We start from the raw sequence: 14,261 nt of genomic DNA on the forward strand, positions 1-14,261 counted from the left end.
CGGAGGGTTGTTGTGTCTGCTGCTGAACAAGGAGAACATGAGAAAACCCAAACACAGTGAGGAAATGAACCGCTTCTAACTTCCAGTGTCTGCGGGTACCGTCTGGCTCCACGGTTCGCGGCTCGGTGAACTGCTCAGAGTGTGTCCGGGGTTACAAGTGGCGGAGCGGCTCCTCGCGGGAGTGTGAGTGAATGAAAGCGTTGTTTGGAGCCGTTAAACAAAGAGCCCCTTTTCCCTTACCATTGTTTCCGAGCCCTGCGCCCGCTCTCTAACTCATTTCAGAAGTCTGTTAGACTGTTAAAGTAAGCTAACTACTCCAAAGTGTATCTGTTTTTAAAAAGGGCATGGAAAACGCGGGCTTTAATGCAGAGGAGTTTAATTCATCCACAAATGCAACCCGCAAATCCCTAACGTTCACACTGGGATACAGTGATTTGATTCTAAGCAGGCTGGAAGTTACCACAATGATATTAGCAGTTCTCTGAGGCAGTAATGGACTTGGTGTGCATCAGTGGTGTAAAGTAACGAAGTACATTTACTCAAGTACTATACTTAACTACAACCTTGAGGTACTTGTACTTTACTTGTCTTCAAATGTTTTGCTACTTTATACTTCTACTCCACTGCAATGCAGAGGTGAAAAGTGTACTTTTACTCCACTACATGTATTTAATACCTTTAGTAACTTTACAGATTTGGATTAATGATGGTAAATATGATCAGCCCTTAAATCAGACTTTAGTTCACCTGCAGTAAATCAGCAGCTACCCTGCAGTATACAAAGCCATTCAAACTAGCTGCACCTTTACCAGCTCTGAGAACACTTTAATGATCAATAATTATAAAACATATCAGAGATATTATTCTGAAATGGACCAATCAAACAATGACTGCTTTTACTGTCGCTACTTTAAGTACATTTAGATGCTGAAACTTGAGCAGTGAGCACTGCTCCTACCTCTGGTGTGCATAACCTAATTTGAATCCCATTTGCAATAAAGCGGAATGTATTAAACTGGGAAAAGCTTTTTGTTTACCACGTCTTAATAACAACCTGATAAGAAACAGCACTATTACGTTTTTTCAAATAATATGTATGGCAGGTATTAGGAAGGTAACTTACTACATTTACTCAAGTACTGTACTTAAGTACAATTTTGTGGTACTACAGATGTAGTAACCAATAGCTTTGCACATTTAGATTATAAATGCACAATTTAAATCAACTAGTAAATGTTTATAAACTATTATAGTTTAAGCTACCCAGTAACTCAAATGAACCCCACTTTACGAAGTGCAACATTAAAGTGATGAAGAGATTGTTGCATCAATACAATCACTTAAAATATATGTTGTAACTTAAATGTGCGATTCTGCCTAATGAGCACTTTCATTTTGGTACCTTAATTGTATTTTGATGCTTATCATTTTTAACTTCTACTTGAGTGCAATTTCAGATGCAGTACTTTTACTTAAAAGAAAAAGCAAAGGAAGTACAATCGCTGTGGGTAGACTGTCCGCCAGACTGCATTCTGAAATCTGCCAATTTATGTTTATTGCAACAAGTCATAAAATACTACTCAGAACCAGTGATGGAAAGTACATTTACTCCTTTTTTGACATATTTGTACTTTACTTAAGTAATTCTGTTTAATGCTGCTTGTACTCCACTACATTTAAGAGGTGCATATTGTACTTGTTACTCCACTACATGTATTTAACACTCACAGTAACATGGTAAACATTATAACACACACAGTATATGCTGATATTGTATAATGCAATGCTATTATATTAATCTACATTTGGTCCAATTCGACCAACTACAAACCTAAAATACTCTTGCATGTATTAAAACAGGATAAAATAATAACCATAATGATTAAATACTGAGAAAAGATCTATTCTGCATACAAAGTAGTTTCAGTTTTACTTAATTCTTAAATTACATTTAGCTAATAATACTTCCGTACACCAACTATATACGCTTTTGAAACAGGTCATTGTGCAGAATGAGCAGTTTTAGTTAAGTAGAATTTAAAATCATGACTTTTACTTGTAGGGGAGTATTTTAACAACATACTATTTGTATTTTTAATTAAGTAAAGGATCTGAGCGGCACTTTGGGAGCCACTCTTTACATCGGAACACACTAAACCTCCTTTTAAAACCACACCCCCACATAAGTTAGTAAGTTAACAAATAAAAAAAAGGGCATTTAAATAAAAAATGCTGCTTTGTATCAATGCTCAATTCAGAATTGGTTATAAAGGGGTAGAAGAACTCTTAATAAATAATACTAATTCTGTGTTCTTTGCACACACATTACAGTGCCACGTTTGACTGATCTGCATTCTCTGTGCCTTTGATCAGAGGCTACAGGTCCCAGGCTGAGTCTGCCATGCTGCTTGTGTTGACAGGTTGGAGACGGCCTGCGCTCCAGTCATGACCTCTGGGAATGGAAACACTAACAGCAACAGCGGCCAACACAATAGAGAGAGCAGAGCAGCCCAGGCCCTCATGAGGTGCCACATCCTCACCCATCTGATAGAGGGCTTCGTCATCCAGGAGGGGGCCGAGCCTTTCCCTGTGAGTACTGCTCCAAAGTCACAAAAAATACAGACTCAGAATGTGTGAAATATGGTGCTCATAATAACATTGGCCATATCGGCTGTTTGACCACGCTTGATGTTTGATCACGTTTTGGTGATTAGCTTCCAAACTATCTGATCCGCTCATGCATCTGTCCGTTTCTGTCCTGGTATTCCCAGATCTGAGCTAGTGATTTGTTGGTAGTGTTATCAAGTACAAACAATGGACAGAGCATTAGCTGATTCTGGTTTTAGTCAAGAGCCAGGAGGATCAGTCAGGAGGTTGACACATAACAACTTTTATTTATTTATTTATTATTCATTCTATTATTACAATATAAATAGAGACAATTTATGAATCTGACAAACCTACAAAATTAGTAGAAGCGGGAGGGCAGAATGCTTATACAGAAAGTAGCTCTACCGTGAGTCATCCAGTTGCAGGATAAAAAGAAAACATAAATCAGTAATTAAATACGCACAAAAATAAACAAAATTCTATATATACATACGCATACATATGCACACATACAGTATACATACATCAAGTTTCCCGGGTGAAAAGAAAATAATAAGGTATAAAATAAATTCCTACAAGTTCATGTTCAAACAACAAGACATTATAAATTCTCATCCTATTTTAGAATAAAATATGTGAACATCATAACACATCGCAAGAAATGTTGCCCCCATTTCCTGACCACCTTCACAAGTTCAGATAAGATATACTTCTTAACTATAAAGATATAGTTATATAGATATGTTTTCTTCAAAGCCGTGTGTTAAAACAAGGCAATGCACATCATTTGTGCAAAATAAACAAACCTAAAATAGAAAATAAACAGAACTGGAAAGTAAAATATATACAAGTTGAGCCTGAAACATAAAAAATATGTAGACCATCTGACTAATACAACCTATGAAATTACAGCTCAAACAATTGAACAGTAAAAGTTTCAGTCATTTCAACCTGTAATGTTTAGTGTCAAATTTCAAATATAACAAAAAAACAACCTATCCATCTGTCCACGTTTTATACGCAGTGTTCTGTCATTCATTTCAGACTTTTCCAGCTGCAATAATAATGTGTTTAACTTCTGCAGGTGGAGCGTCCGTCTTTCTCAGTGGAGAGCCTGAGGAGACACACTGCAGACTCAAAGATGGACGTCCTCTCACCAAAGGGTAAAGTTGAGACGTTCTCAGAGCAGCAGAGTGTGTTGCATTCTGTGAGCTGACTTTTCTATTCTCCACTATATATTGTGGTCAACACATTTCACTCATGGACAGAGAGGACAATAAATGTTTTATTTATATTGTAATATTCCAACACATGATCAAAAAGCTATGTTCATCCACGTTGTTATAAATCTTGGAAATTCTGACCATGAATTCATGTAAGGGATTCACCTTTCCCTGTCAATAAGCTTCTCTTTCACAAGTCTGGCTTTTAGCACTTTTAGCACTTTTAGCACTAGCATCCAAAAATCCAGGCTGGTTCTGCCATCATCAGTGTTTCCTGAGGATGATGGTGTGTGTGTGTTTGTGTGTGTGTGTGTGTGTGTGTGTGTGTGTGTGTGTGTGTGTGTGTGTGTGTGTGTGTGTGTGTGTGTGTGTGTGTGTGTGTGTGTGTGTGTGTGTGTGTGTGTGTGTGTGTGTGTGTGTGTGTGTGTGTGTGTGTGTGTGTGTGTGTGTGTGTCCTCAGAGTTGAAGGCCCAGCAGGAGCCCATGCTGACCTGTGAGCTGTGTGGCAGGGTGGATTTCGCCTACGTCTTCAAAAGGTCCAAGAGGTTCTGCTCCAATGTGTGCGCCAAACGGTAAGGCACTAGATTCTAGCTTTCTTTATAGAATCTATCGACACCAACTCAGATTAAACTGATCGTTCTAGTTATGTAAATGTTGATTAAATGTTTATCCGTCACATTAAAATAAATGAGTTGATGGATACCAGAATTGGCATGTTGTTTGCTGGCTTGTTTACATTTAGTCTCATTTGGTCACCAGCTTCAGACATAAACCAGTGGAGTATTAATGATGTATTTCATGTCATAGAACAAGCTCTTCAGCTTGTGTTTACCAAATACCATATTTTAGGCATCACATACTGAAGTAAGAATGTACTATATAAGCACTAACTGATGTTTTACTGTCCGTTCCATTTTTCTCTAAGTGGATTTTGAAGAAGTGCATTAAATGACCGCAGAGCAGATGGTGGTTTTCAGCCTTGTAGCTCTCAAAGTCTGTTTTCTTTTCCATTACCCGGCTGTAAACACTGCCAGAGCCCATACCATCATCCTTTTAGTGTACTTCCTGTCCGTCTTTAATTTGTATTTTGCCAGACTCTGTCGTCAAGCTCTCTCATCACCTCCTCTTGTTTTGTATTCTTTTCTTTATCTGGGACTTTTCAGCCTGCATGAACCCAAAGTTTCTCCATTTTAATTTAGTTTTATTGTAAATTGAATGTTATGACCTTTAGACCAGCGTCAGATAAAAAGAGTAGCTGCTTCCTGAATGTTTTGTACTTTGATGCTTGCTGGTGAGAAAGAGACAGGAGAGAGAACAGTTAGTGATGGAGCTCTCCTCCTCATTTTAACCCTAATCCTGCTTTCCAAGCCTCAGGGATGCTGCTAAGGACATTCTGCAACCAATCTAGAACCAATGAGAACCAAAATAAATAAGCAGAACGAACAATCACATCCAAAAGATACTGTATCCTAACCTCCTGAATCAACAATTGTGAAAACAAACAATGATTAACACGCTGGCTAATGTTCCCTTTGTTTGCAGCTACAATGTGGGATGCACAAAGAGAGTGGGTCTCTTTCCAAACCGTAAAGCCACCCTGGAGATCATGAAGAAACAGAGAGCACTGAACGGAAACCTCAAGCTCTGCAGTCTGGAGTCCAAGAAGAAGGTGAGACAGCTTGTTGTTTTGTGTTTCTGTGTGTGTGACGTGCAGCTCTCCCCTACCTCACTTCCTGTCAGAGCTTTTCTCAGTGTTTGACAGAAGCGTTGTGTTCTGTGCAGAAGCCTGCTGCTGGTGCCTCTCCGTCCACCGGCCAGTCGCTCCACCCTGCTCAGGGACAGTCCAGCCAATGCTCAGACCTGCCTGGATACAAGAGACCACCGTCCCCCCCGTCAGCAACGCAGCCCCTCTGCTTCCTGCCCTCTGACCCCGGCCAGTGGAACATAGACGAGGTGTACGAGTTCATCTCCTCTCTGCCAGGTGGGGCCGCCTCTGCTGGTTTGTTAGATTGTGTCTTGAGAGAATTACTTTAGATATGGATTTATTTCCATCAGCTTTAATCACATTTATGAAGAATTTCATTCAGTTAAACCCCATATTAAGTTCCAAACCACATCCAGCATTATTTCTGAAACTCTTCTCAGTGTTTACCTCTAGAACAGAGACATTATATGTATTATATTACAACAACTCTAAGTCCCTCCTGCAGACATCCTGCTGAACACACAGACACACAGAGGTGCTGCGGAGGGGATTCAGCTCGCGACTGTGTATGGGGGACGATAGGTTGGGACGTGTCACATGGGCGGGATGTTGCCAGGAGTTCAATGTAAAGCCAGCCCACATATCCAATATGAAGTCATAACAGAAGCAAATCTGGATCAGCTCATTTGTACCCCCGTTTTTAGAGATGTGGGTAAGGAGGAAAAGAGAGAGGGTTGTATTTCCTGACACTTAGTGAGTCTCCTTACATACCAGGGACATATTTATGTATAAAAGACCTTTAAGGGATGTCAACGCAGAGATGGAGCATTGTCGGACAACAATTTATTTTGCCAGTAGACTAACAGCAGTTCAAAAAGAGAGTTGAGGGGGCAGGGACGATCATAACGATTCTAATATAAAATAATTAAATCAGTATTTGAATTATTTTTATTTTTTGAATTAATCCTTTTTCCAAATTGATTAATTACTTAAAGAGGGCTTATTGTACTTGTTTTCAGGTTCATATCAGTATTTAGTGCCTCCACTGGGACATGTCTCCATGCTTTAATGTTCAAAAAGCTCTTTATTTTTCTCATACTGCCTGTGCTGCAGCACCTCTTTTCACCCTCTGTCTGAAACCAGAGCCCTGTCTGCTCTGATTGGTTAGTTGGCAGACCTGTTGTGATTGGTCAACCACTTAGGGATGTTCCGCCCCTTAGCCTATCACATACGTTGTGTTTTGGAGCACTAGCCAATATAAAGTGAGTGTACAATAGTGATGTCACTATCATAAAGAAGTAACATGAGTGAAGGGAACTTTGGGATTTTCACCTTTGCAGACCATTTACATGCACAAAAACATATAAAGACTACACACTACAGGAAAAGGAAATCCCCAAAAGAATAACAGGGCCTCTTTAATAATAATGTCCACTCAACAGAATCAAGAGCATTCTCAACATCTGATTATTATAAACTGACTGATATTTACCCAGTTGAAATAGTCATTATTCTACTTAGAAATGAGATGTTTGAGGATGAAATTACATTTTGAACTCTGGATTTCATCCGTTTAAGCATCTATATGAATACACTGTCCATCCATATCCTCTGGGCTAATGCTTCTGGGGCTTCTGGCACTTCACACATCATGATGTCGGTTATGATGAGTCAGTAAGAGAGTGTGTGTTCTGACTGTGTTGCTGTGTGTGTGCAGACTGTCAGCAGGTGGCTGAGGAGTTCCGCTCTCAGGAGATCGATGGCCAGGCCCTGCTGCTGCTGAAGGAAGACCACCTCATGGCCACCATGAATATCAAGCTGGGGCCCGCACTGAAGATCTACGCCCAGATCAGCACGCTCAAAGACTCGTAGCCCATCCTACACACACACACACACACACACACACTGCTCTGAGGCACGTGTTGACTGAGCTTGTGGTGCCACATTAGCTTGATGGACATTCTGACATCAGCTGGGACTTTTTGACTCTCCTTCACTTCCCTGATAGCTGCTCCTTCTGGTAAACGTGAGCCCATAGTGTGGATGTTAGGTAGGCTGTGTCAGGGGGGTGTTTTATTGAGAACATATTGTTTTCATAATGTTTCTTTAAGGTTAGCAGATCCTCTAGGACTTCACAAGGAGCGTGACTGTGAATATTCAGATGTGTGCGTGCCGTGTTTGCCTGACTGCTTCATCACAAGGTGGGTGTTATGCAGAGCCTCCCATCTGTGGTTCTGATCCAGGACTTTACATGCTACCCATCAGAGCCCTGCACTGCTATCTCCGAAAACTCTGGACATTTCATTCACTCACATTCATTCACACATGAAGTTGCTGGAACCTATCCGAAGACACTGGCATTATGGTTGACTATTTATTGAATCATAACCATTATGAAGATGTGTTAAAAAGTCAGATTGATGACAGACAAAAGCAGATTTGTCTCTGCTTGCAGTCTTAGAGGACGTCCTGGGCGTCTCTGCAGGGCATCAGGAGATTCGTACTCCCCAGATTTGTGAGGAACGGCTTGATTGAACGGTCAGTTGATTTAGTGTAATAAATAGCATTTTCCTGAAATCAGATAATGATGACTCCACTAGGTTTAAATAGTAGAAACAGCCACTCAAACACTGTGTAAAACGGCTGGTTAATGTGTGTATCTCTGTACAGGACAACATGAACACATTAAATGTCAGCATTATTGCAGTGCTTCAACCCTCAGCCATGCTTTGATAGTGTGTGTGTATGAAGGCTGGATTGATCACAAGTGATACAGTATGTGTTCACTATCTGAGCCACACTTCCATTTAGGGTAGCAGCAGTGATCGGGTGGAGTGTGCACACAGGAAGTGCCTATGTGATACAGAAGTATGATTCAGGCTTGAATTAATAATTGGACAGTGGGTTAGGGTTAGGTCCAGTGTCACCAGAAATAGGTTGCAGTAGAGGACCACATGTAGGGGCCACACACAGTAAACAGGTTTTGGTATCTTACTGCACTTAACTCTAAAAACTTTGTATTACAAACCATACTATATTTGGCAGAAACATACATGTAATTCACCATCATAAAAACAGAGGACCTTTTTTAATTTTCAATGTCCAAGATCTGTTTGAGGGAAAAATAAAACAACTGTAGTTCACTGGGCAACACGGAAAGACAGTTTATAATGTTTATATGCATTTGTTTACAGTGTTTTATTTTAGAATAAAGCTGGTTTCTTTAGTTAAGCTGCAATTGAACCTTGTTATCCTTCAAAAATGATATATATGTGCCGCCATATAGCCCACGTTCTGGTATTTTGGCCCGGTCGAGCCCGCTAGGCAAAGACCATTTACATGCGGGCCTGTTTCAACAAGTAAATTTCCGAAATGTGATATTAAATCAACAAAATGAGTAAACAGCACCGAAAAATGACGAGCCCTCAATTATTTCTTATTTATTTACATGTCTGGCAGCTTGCCTGTCCTGTTGCAAATCAGACACAAGTCAAGTGTCAGTAGTATAGAACTGGACACATAACTAAAGTGACTAATGATGCAGTGTCTCGAGCAGTCTTTTGGGCTTATATTACTCATTATTCTTAATGACTAGAGATAGAAAGCTCCGTATTGGAGGCAACGAGACAGACAAGGTACAGAGTTAGTGCGAGTGCAATCTTACATCAGCTGTCACTGGTCAGAATGGAAGTAATCCTTGTTAATGTAGCACAGTTTTAACTGTAAATTGATCACTTCTATAGATAAAACATAGTGAAATGGTTTGGACAGGCACATGAGTTGATTTTCCAGCTCAAGTGTTATCTCCCAGTAATATATGAAAGGTTTTGTTACTTCAATTTTAGACATTCATACAATGCCAATTCCATCATTATTGTGCTCTTAGCCATTAAATATGCTGAAATTAATTCCATTCTCCATTACATGCCAGTAGTTCACAGTAAATAATGACTGGATCAAACCTCAGCATGAAAGAAGAGTGTCAAACACAACATGACATGTCAATAATCCATAGACTTGAGACAGTACTTTTTGTGGTCTAATATTTCAAAAGGTCTTGTTTAATGTATAGTAGAACATGCACTGATTGTGTCGATAATTATTAAAAAGTATCCAAATTATTCTTTCATTTTCCTTCAAATTTTACATTGCGGAGAACTTTCTGATTAAGCTCCTTCCCGTCTGGACTTGAGTGATCCGCATGTTGGTATGTCCTAGAACGACTCTTTGAGGCCGTAAATCACTTCCAACGGTACCACAGTTGTCTTATACAGTGTTCAGTAGGGCATGTAGATACAGTTCCTGATGACTCAGCATGGAGAAGTAATTGATCTATATGTGACATGTTGACATGGTATACAAAAGTTAAGACTGTTACAGGATTTAGAAATGTTGCACAGCACACGCTGAGAGAGGAGAAATGTGTTTGAATTAAGAATTTGGATGAGTTTTTTTTACAGAGTGTGCGTTAATGGCATTCTCTGTTTTGTTCTTCTCTTTCTGTAGTGTTCTATAGGATTCTGGCATGAATGCTACTTGTAATGCTCCTTCCAGAGTTTCTCATTGGACCTTGATCATTACGCATAGCCTTCAACTGTCTAGCGCTCAACACATTGTCATGATAAGCTAAGGTTGAGCATCTTCACTAGCTAGCCAGCTAATGGAGTCAGAGCGACTGTGCTCATGGTTTGAGACAAGGGTGAAAAGGGGTCTGCAGCACAGCAATGAGAAAATAAGTGCTTTGAAACATTAAAGCATGGAGCATCCATGAGACACTACAAGATTAGTTGACTGCTGCATGGGATGCATAGCGCCTTGTTGTTCAGCCTCTAAAATTCTTGCCTGCACACCCTGTTTGTGGCCCATCATATTGCTGCCATTGTCGTATGACTGCCCACGGCAATCTGAAATGCTGAGGTTGTGCTTCTCCAACTGGTCAAGCAGGATTTCACTGAGCCCTTTACCAGTTGTGTCTTCAACATGTACAAATCCCAAAAAATGCTCAGCAATAGAAACAGGTGTTTCACAGTTGACAATCCTGAGAACAACAGAAAGTTGTTCCTTGTGGCTGATGTCAGGAGTGCAATCCATGATCACGGAGAAGTATTTTGCTTTGTGCACTCTTCTTGCAATCTCCTGTAGGATTTTGTCTCCGACCAGCTGAATGATTTCGTTCTGAATGACTCCACTCAGGTAATGCACCTTTGTCTCTTTGCATTGTATTCGTCTGATGTGTTCATTCATTACCGGATCAAACTGTGCTAGGAGTTCCACTTGAGCCAGAAAATTCCCATTGTGGCGATCATACACGGTACTGGTAGTTCCTCTCAAAGCCTGGTTGCGTTCTGCCAGATGGGAAACTATGGCAATCACTCTCCGAATCACGCCTTTCCAGTGTTCAACTTCAAGTTGCATCAACTCCATCTGTCTTTGATCAATCAGTGTACTGGTTTGCAGTCTCCTCTGAAGGTCGTGCCACTTTTTCACATTGTCACAGTGCACCTTTGTGCACTCGTGTTTTTTTAGGCGATAGGAAAGGTTCTTCCATCCACCGTAGCCACAGGTCGTTAAGGCATTGTCACGCTCACGCTTCCCGAAAACAGTACAAGGGAAACAGAACACTCCATCTGTGTGGATGGAATACACCAGCCACGATCGATGTATATTCTCACCATTTTTCATGGTTCTTTTGTAACTGTCCTTGGTGAATCTTCGAGGAGGATTGTCTAAGTTTTGCGGGAATTCAATGTCCATGATTTGCACAGGTCCTTTTTTGACTATTTCACAGCGCATACTGCTTGTTAGGACACTGGGCCAACATCCTGGGTCATCACTTAATGTGGTGCTTGCAATACCTACAGGTACCCCAGTTCTGGATGGTGGGGTGGTCTCTGCCATGTCAATGTCATCTTCCTCTTTGTCCTCCTCATGAAGTGGAGATGGAGTTGATGGCACTGTTGAAAACATATAGTTGCAAATTAATTTATAGCACAATTGCCATGTGGTAAGTACAGCAACTAGGGAATGGTGATCTACTTGTATAATGCTTTAAAAAGAAAGGGTCATTTTAATACACTTTCATAGCACATGGGTGTTAGGTGATAAGTTGAAATTGTGCGGCTTAATGCACCTTCTGTTGAACCACTGCTGGGAAGTGGTGTGGATGCTTCCACTTGCTCCTCCTCAAGTCGTGATGGAGTTGATGGCACTGCTGAAAAATATGTAATTACAAATTAATTCATGGCACAGTTTCATGTGTGAAGTACGACAACTAAATGCTTAAGGTATGGTGATCTACTTGTGTAACGCTTTATAGCAAATGGTCATTTTAATACACTTTCACAGCACATGCTGCTATAACTTTGGGTCACTATGATAGGTGATAAGTTGAAATTGTGCGGCTTAATGCACCTTCTGTTGAACCACTGCTGGGAAGTGGTGTGGACGCCGCAATGTTGTCTTCCACTTGCTCCTCCTCATAAACATGTGACGAAGACGATGTTGATGGCCCTGGTGCAAAAATAAATAAATACATAAATAATATTCTTTTTATTTATATTGCACATTTTGCATGCATTGATCTCAACAACTCAGTTATTCATTAACATTAGTGAATGTCCCACATATTTGAAATGTCCAGAAGACTCTGTGGGCAAGTGGAATGAATACACACAACTATGACTTGAATTAGAAAAATGTAAAGTCATTTTGATAACATCAAGTGTGTTGATAGAAGGCACTAATAATAGGTAGAAAAGAACGTTACCTTCAGTAGCACCAGAGACAACACTTGGTAGAGCGGGATGAAGAAATTTCAGCAATGCCCCTTGGAGAAAGAATAAGTACTGTATGATTAGCTTGGTTATTTTTCAAATGCTTTTGAAATCCTATCATTTTACAGTCTGATAATTGTGGTGAAATAGATATTAAAAGCATTACACACAGTTCCTACTAGGCGGTTTAGTGGCGGTTTCTATACGACTACAGGTGAAGCACTGCTTCACCAAAAAAAAGTAAAAAAAATAATAATAATAAAATCTTACAATAATCCCGTTTTCACTGGTTTGAAAACAGAAATACAGTCACTAAGACGAGCTGTTTTCCTGAAATCAATTCTGTGAGTGGCAACAGCGCCATCCCCGCACCCGTGGTGTGTCTGTGTGTGTCTGTGTACTGTCTGTGTCCCATAGAAAAAGCTCAAAGCTATCGGTACAGTTTTTAACGGTGGTCCAGTGGTATTTACAGCTATCATGGAGACCAACAACAACAAACAGCAGAATAGGTTTAGAAAAGGATTAATTGACACTAAAGTGGCTGTTTTCTTCATGTGGCTGATCTGCGCCGGGATGTTAACCGTTAAAATGTAAATAAAGTAAGTAAATCAACCCAATGGTATTCTAGCAAAATTATTGTAAACTCCCATGTTAATCTCCTATTAAATAGCTAGCTACTACAGGAATAACTATTTCACTGGTTGTCTCAAGGCTCTAACGACTGAAAACATATGTGAAGTTTATTTAGGATATTAAGAGGAATTAATCGTTGATCAATTTGGCCAGCTGATAACGTTATGAACTTATAGTGAAGTCAAAGGTAGCAGTTTAAGTTTGGTTAGCATGCTAGCATGCCAAACCACTGGTTCCTAGCTAGTCGTCGTTACAACCTCGCTACTCTAGCAAAATATGGTATACCCTGCCTGGCACAATTTTCATGTTGATTGTGTATATTCTACTTACCGGTGTCTTGTTTTCTTTTCTGCTCCTCTTCCCTTTTCTTCTTCTTTTTTTGATTGCCGGAGAGATAATTTCGCTTCATTTTAATTTTTCACTTTTCACTTGCACTTGACGCTGTCGCGCTAATGCATGGGAAAGGGGGGCCCCCTCGAGCTGGGGTATTTCGACTACAATGTGTCGTTGCGCTTTTCGGACATCGCATGCTCTAGGGAGGCGCTGTTGCTGCCCTCGCAGTCGCAGCAGAGCCCTTCATATACAGATGACTGCTTATTATTATGAAGCTATTTAAAATCGTCATTGCTGTTGAATACATGACCTGTCTTATTGGTATGCATGTTGTTTGATTCATGTTGCATTTGTATCAGACTTTTCTTTGAATTTTGAAAAAAAAAAAAAAAAAAATCTTAACCTGTCGTCTTTGGGGGGCCTCCTCCTACTCGGGGGCCCTAGGCAATTGCCTACCATGCCTACCTGAACGCGACGGGCCTGGCCATATAGCTCACCATGTATTTGGACCCAGGTTCGAGCCCGGCCTGGAACCATTTACCCATGCCACCCTCTCTGTCTTCAACAATGTCAATCTTCCAGAAAAAAAATCAACAAAAAAATGATAGATACAGCACCGGAAAAAATGACGAGACCACTCCACATTTTTCTTAAATCTGTATCTCTACATGTCTGGCAGCCATTCCAGTGTCTGTTGAATTCCAACACAGAGAAATGTTGTCAGTAGTTTATAGAATACAATAATAAAAAGTGATAATGCTGCAGTGGTCTCGTCATTTTTCCGGAGCTGTATATATATATTTTCTCTAAATACAAAAGAAACATGAACGATTGAGCCAAAAATCCAACTGGTAAATGAGTTCAGTGTTTGAGTGGATCCTCACATCAGCTTCCCTGCAGAATAGGAAGTAATCCTTGTTACATTACACAGTTTTACAGCTTTAAATTGATCACTTCTAACAGAATAAAAACATAAGTGAAATG

At 40.2% G+C, this 14,261-nt stretch overlaps 2 protein-coding genes across 2 annotated transcripts; one reads left to right on the forward strand and one right to left on the reverse strand.

The window, feature by feature from the left end:
• On the forward strand, nt 1–8,823 carry LOC134867352 (polyhomeotic-like protein 2). Its single transcript, XM_063887869.1, has 7 exons — nt 1–183; nt 2,421–2,589; nt 3,695–3,773; nt 4,294–4,405; nt 5,376–5,502; nt 5,616–5,814; nt 7,256–8,823. Exons 2-7 carry the CDS (start codon nt 2,446–2,448, stop codon nt 7,408–7,410), a joined length of 816 nt encoding a protein of 271 aa, XP_063743939.1. The 5' UTR covers nt 1–183; nt 2,421–2,445; the 3' UTR covers nt 7,411–8,823.
• A 1,464-nt stretch (nt 8,824–10,287) lies between these two features.
• Nucleotides 10,288–12,321, reverse strand: LOC134872473 (zinc finger MYM-type protein 1-like). Its single transcript, XM_063895798.1, has 4 exons — nt 12,305–12,321; nt 11,950–12,048; nt 11,669–11,746; nt 10,288–11,492 (listed from the first exon to the last, which is right to left on the reverse strand). Exon 4 carries the CDS (start codon nt 11,434–11,436, stop codon nt 10,288–10,290), a length of 1,149 nt encoding a protein of 382 aa, XP_063751868.1. The 5' UTR covers nt 11,437–11,492; nt 11,669–11,746; nt 11,950–12,048; nt 12,305–12,321.
• Nucleotides 12,322–14,261: the final 1,940 nt, after the last annotated feature.

Source organism: Eleginops maclovinus, chromosome 1 (assembly GCF_036324505.1).
Source record: "Eleginops maclovinus isolate JMC-PN-2008 ecotype Puerto Natales chromosome 1, JC_Emac_rtc_rv5, whole genome shotgun sequence".
NCBI classification, from domain to species: Eukaryota; Metazoa; Chordata; class Actinopteri; order Perciformes; family Eleginopidae; genus Eleginops; species Eleginops maclovinus.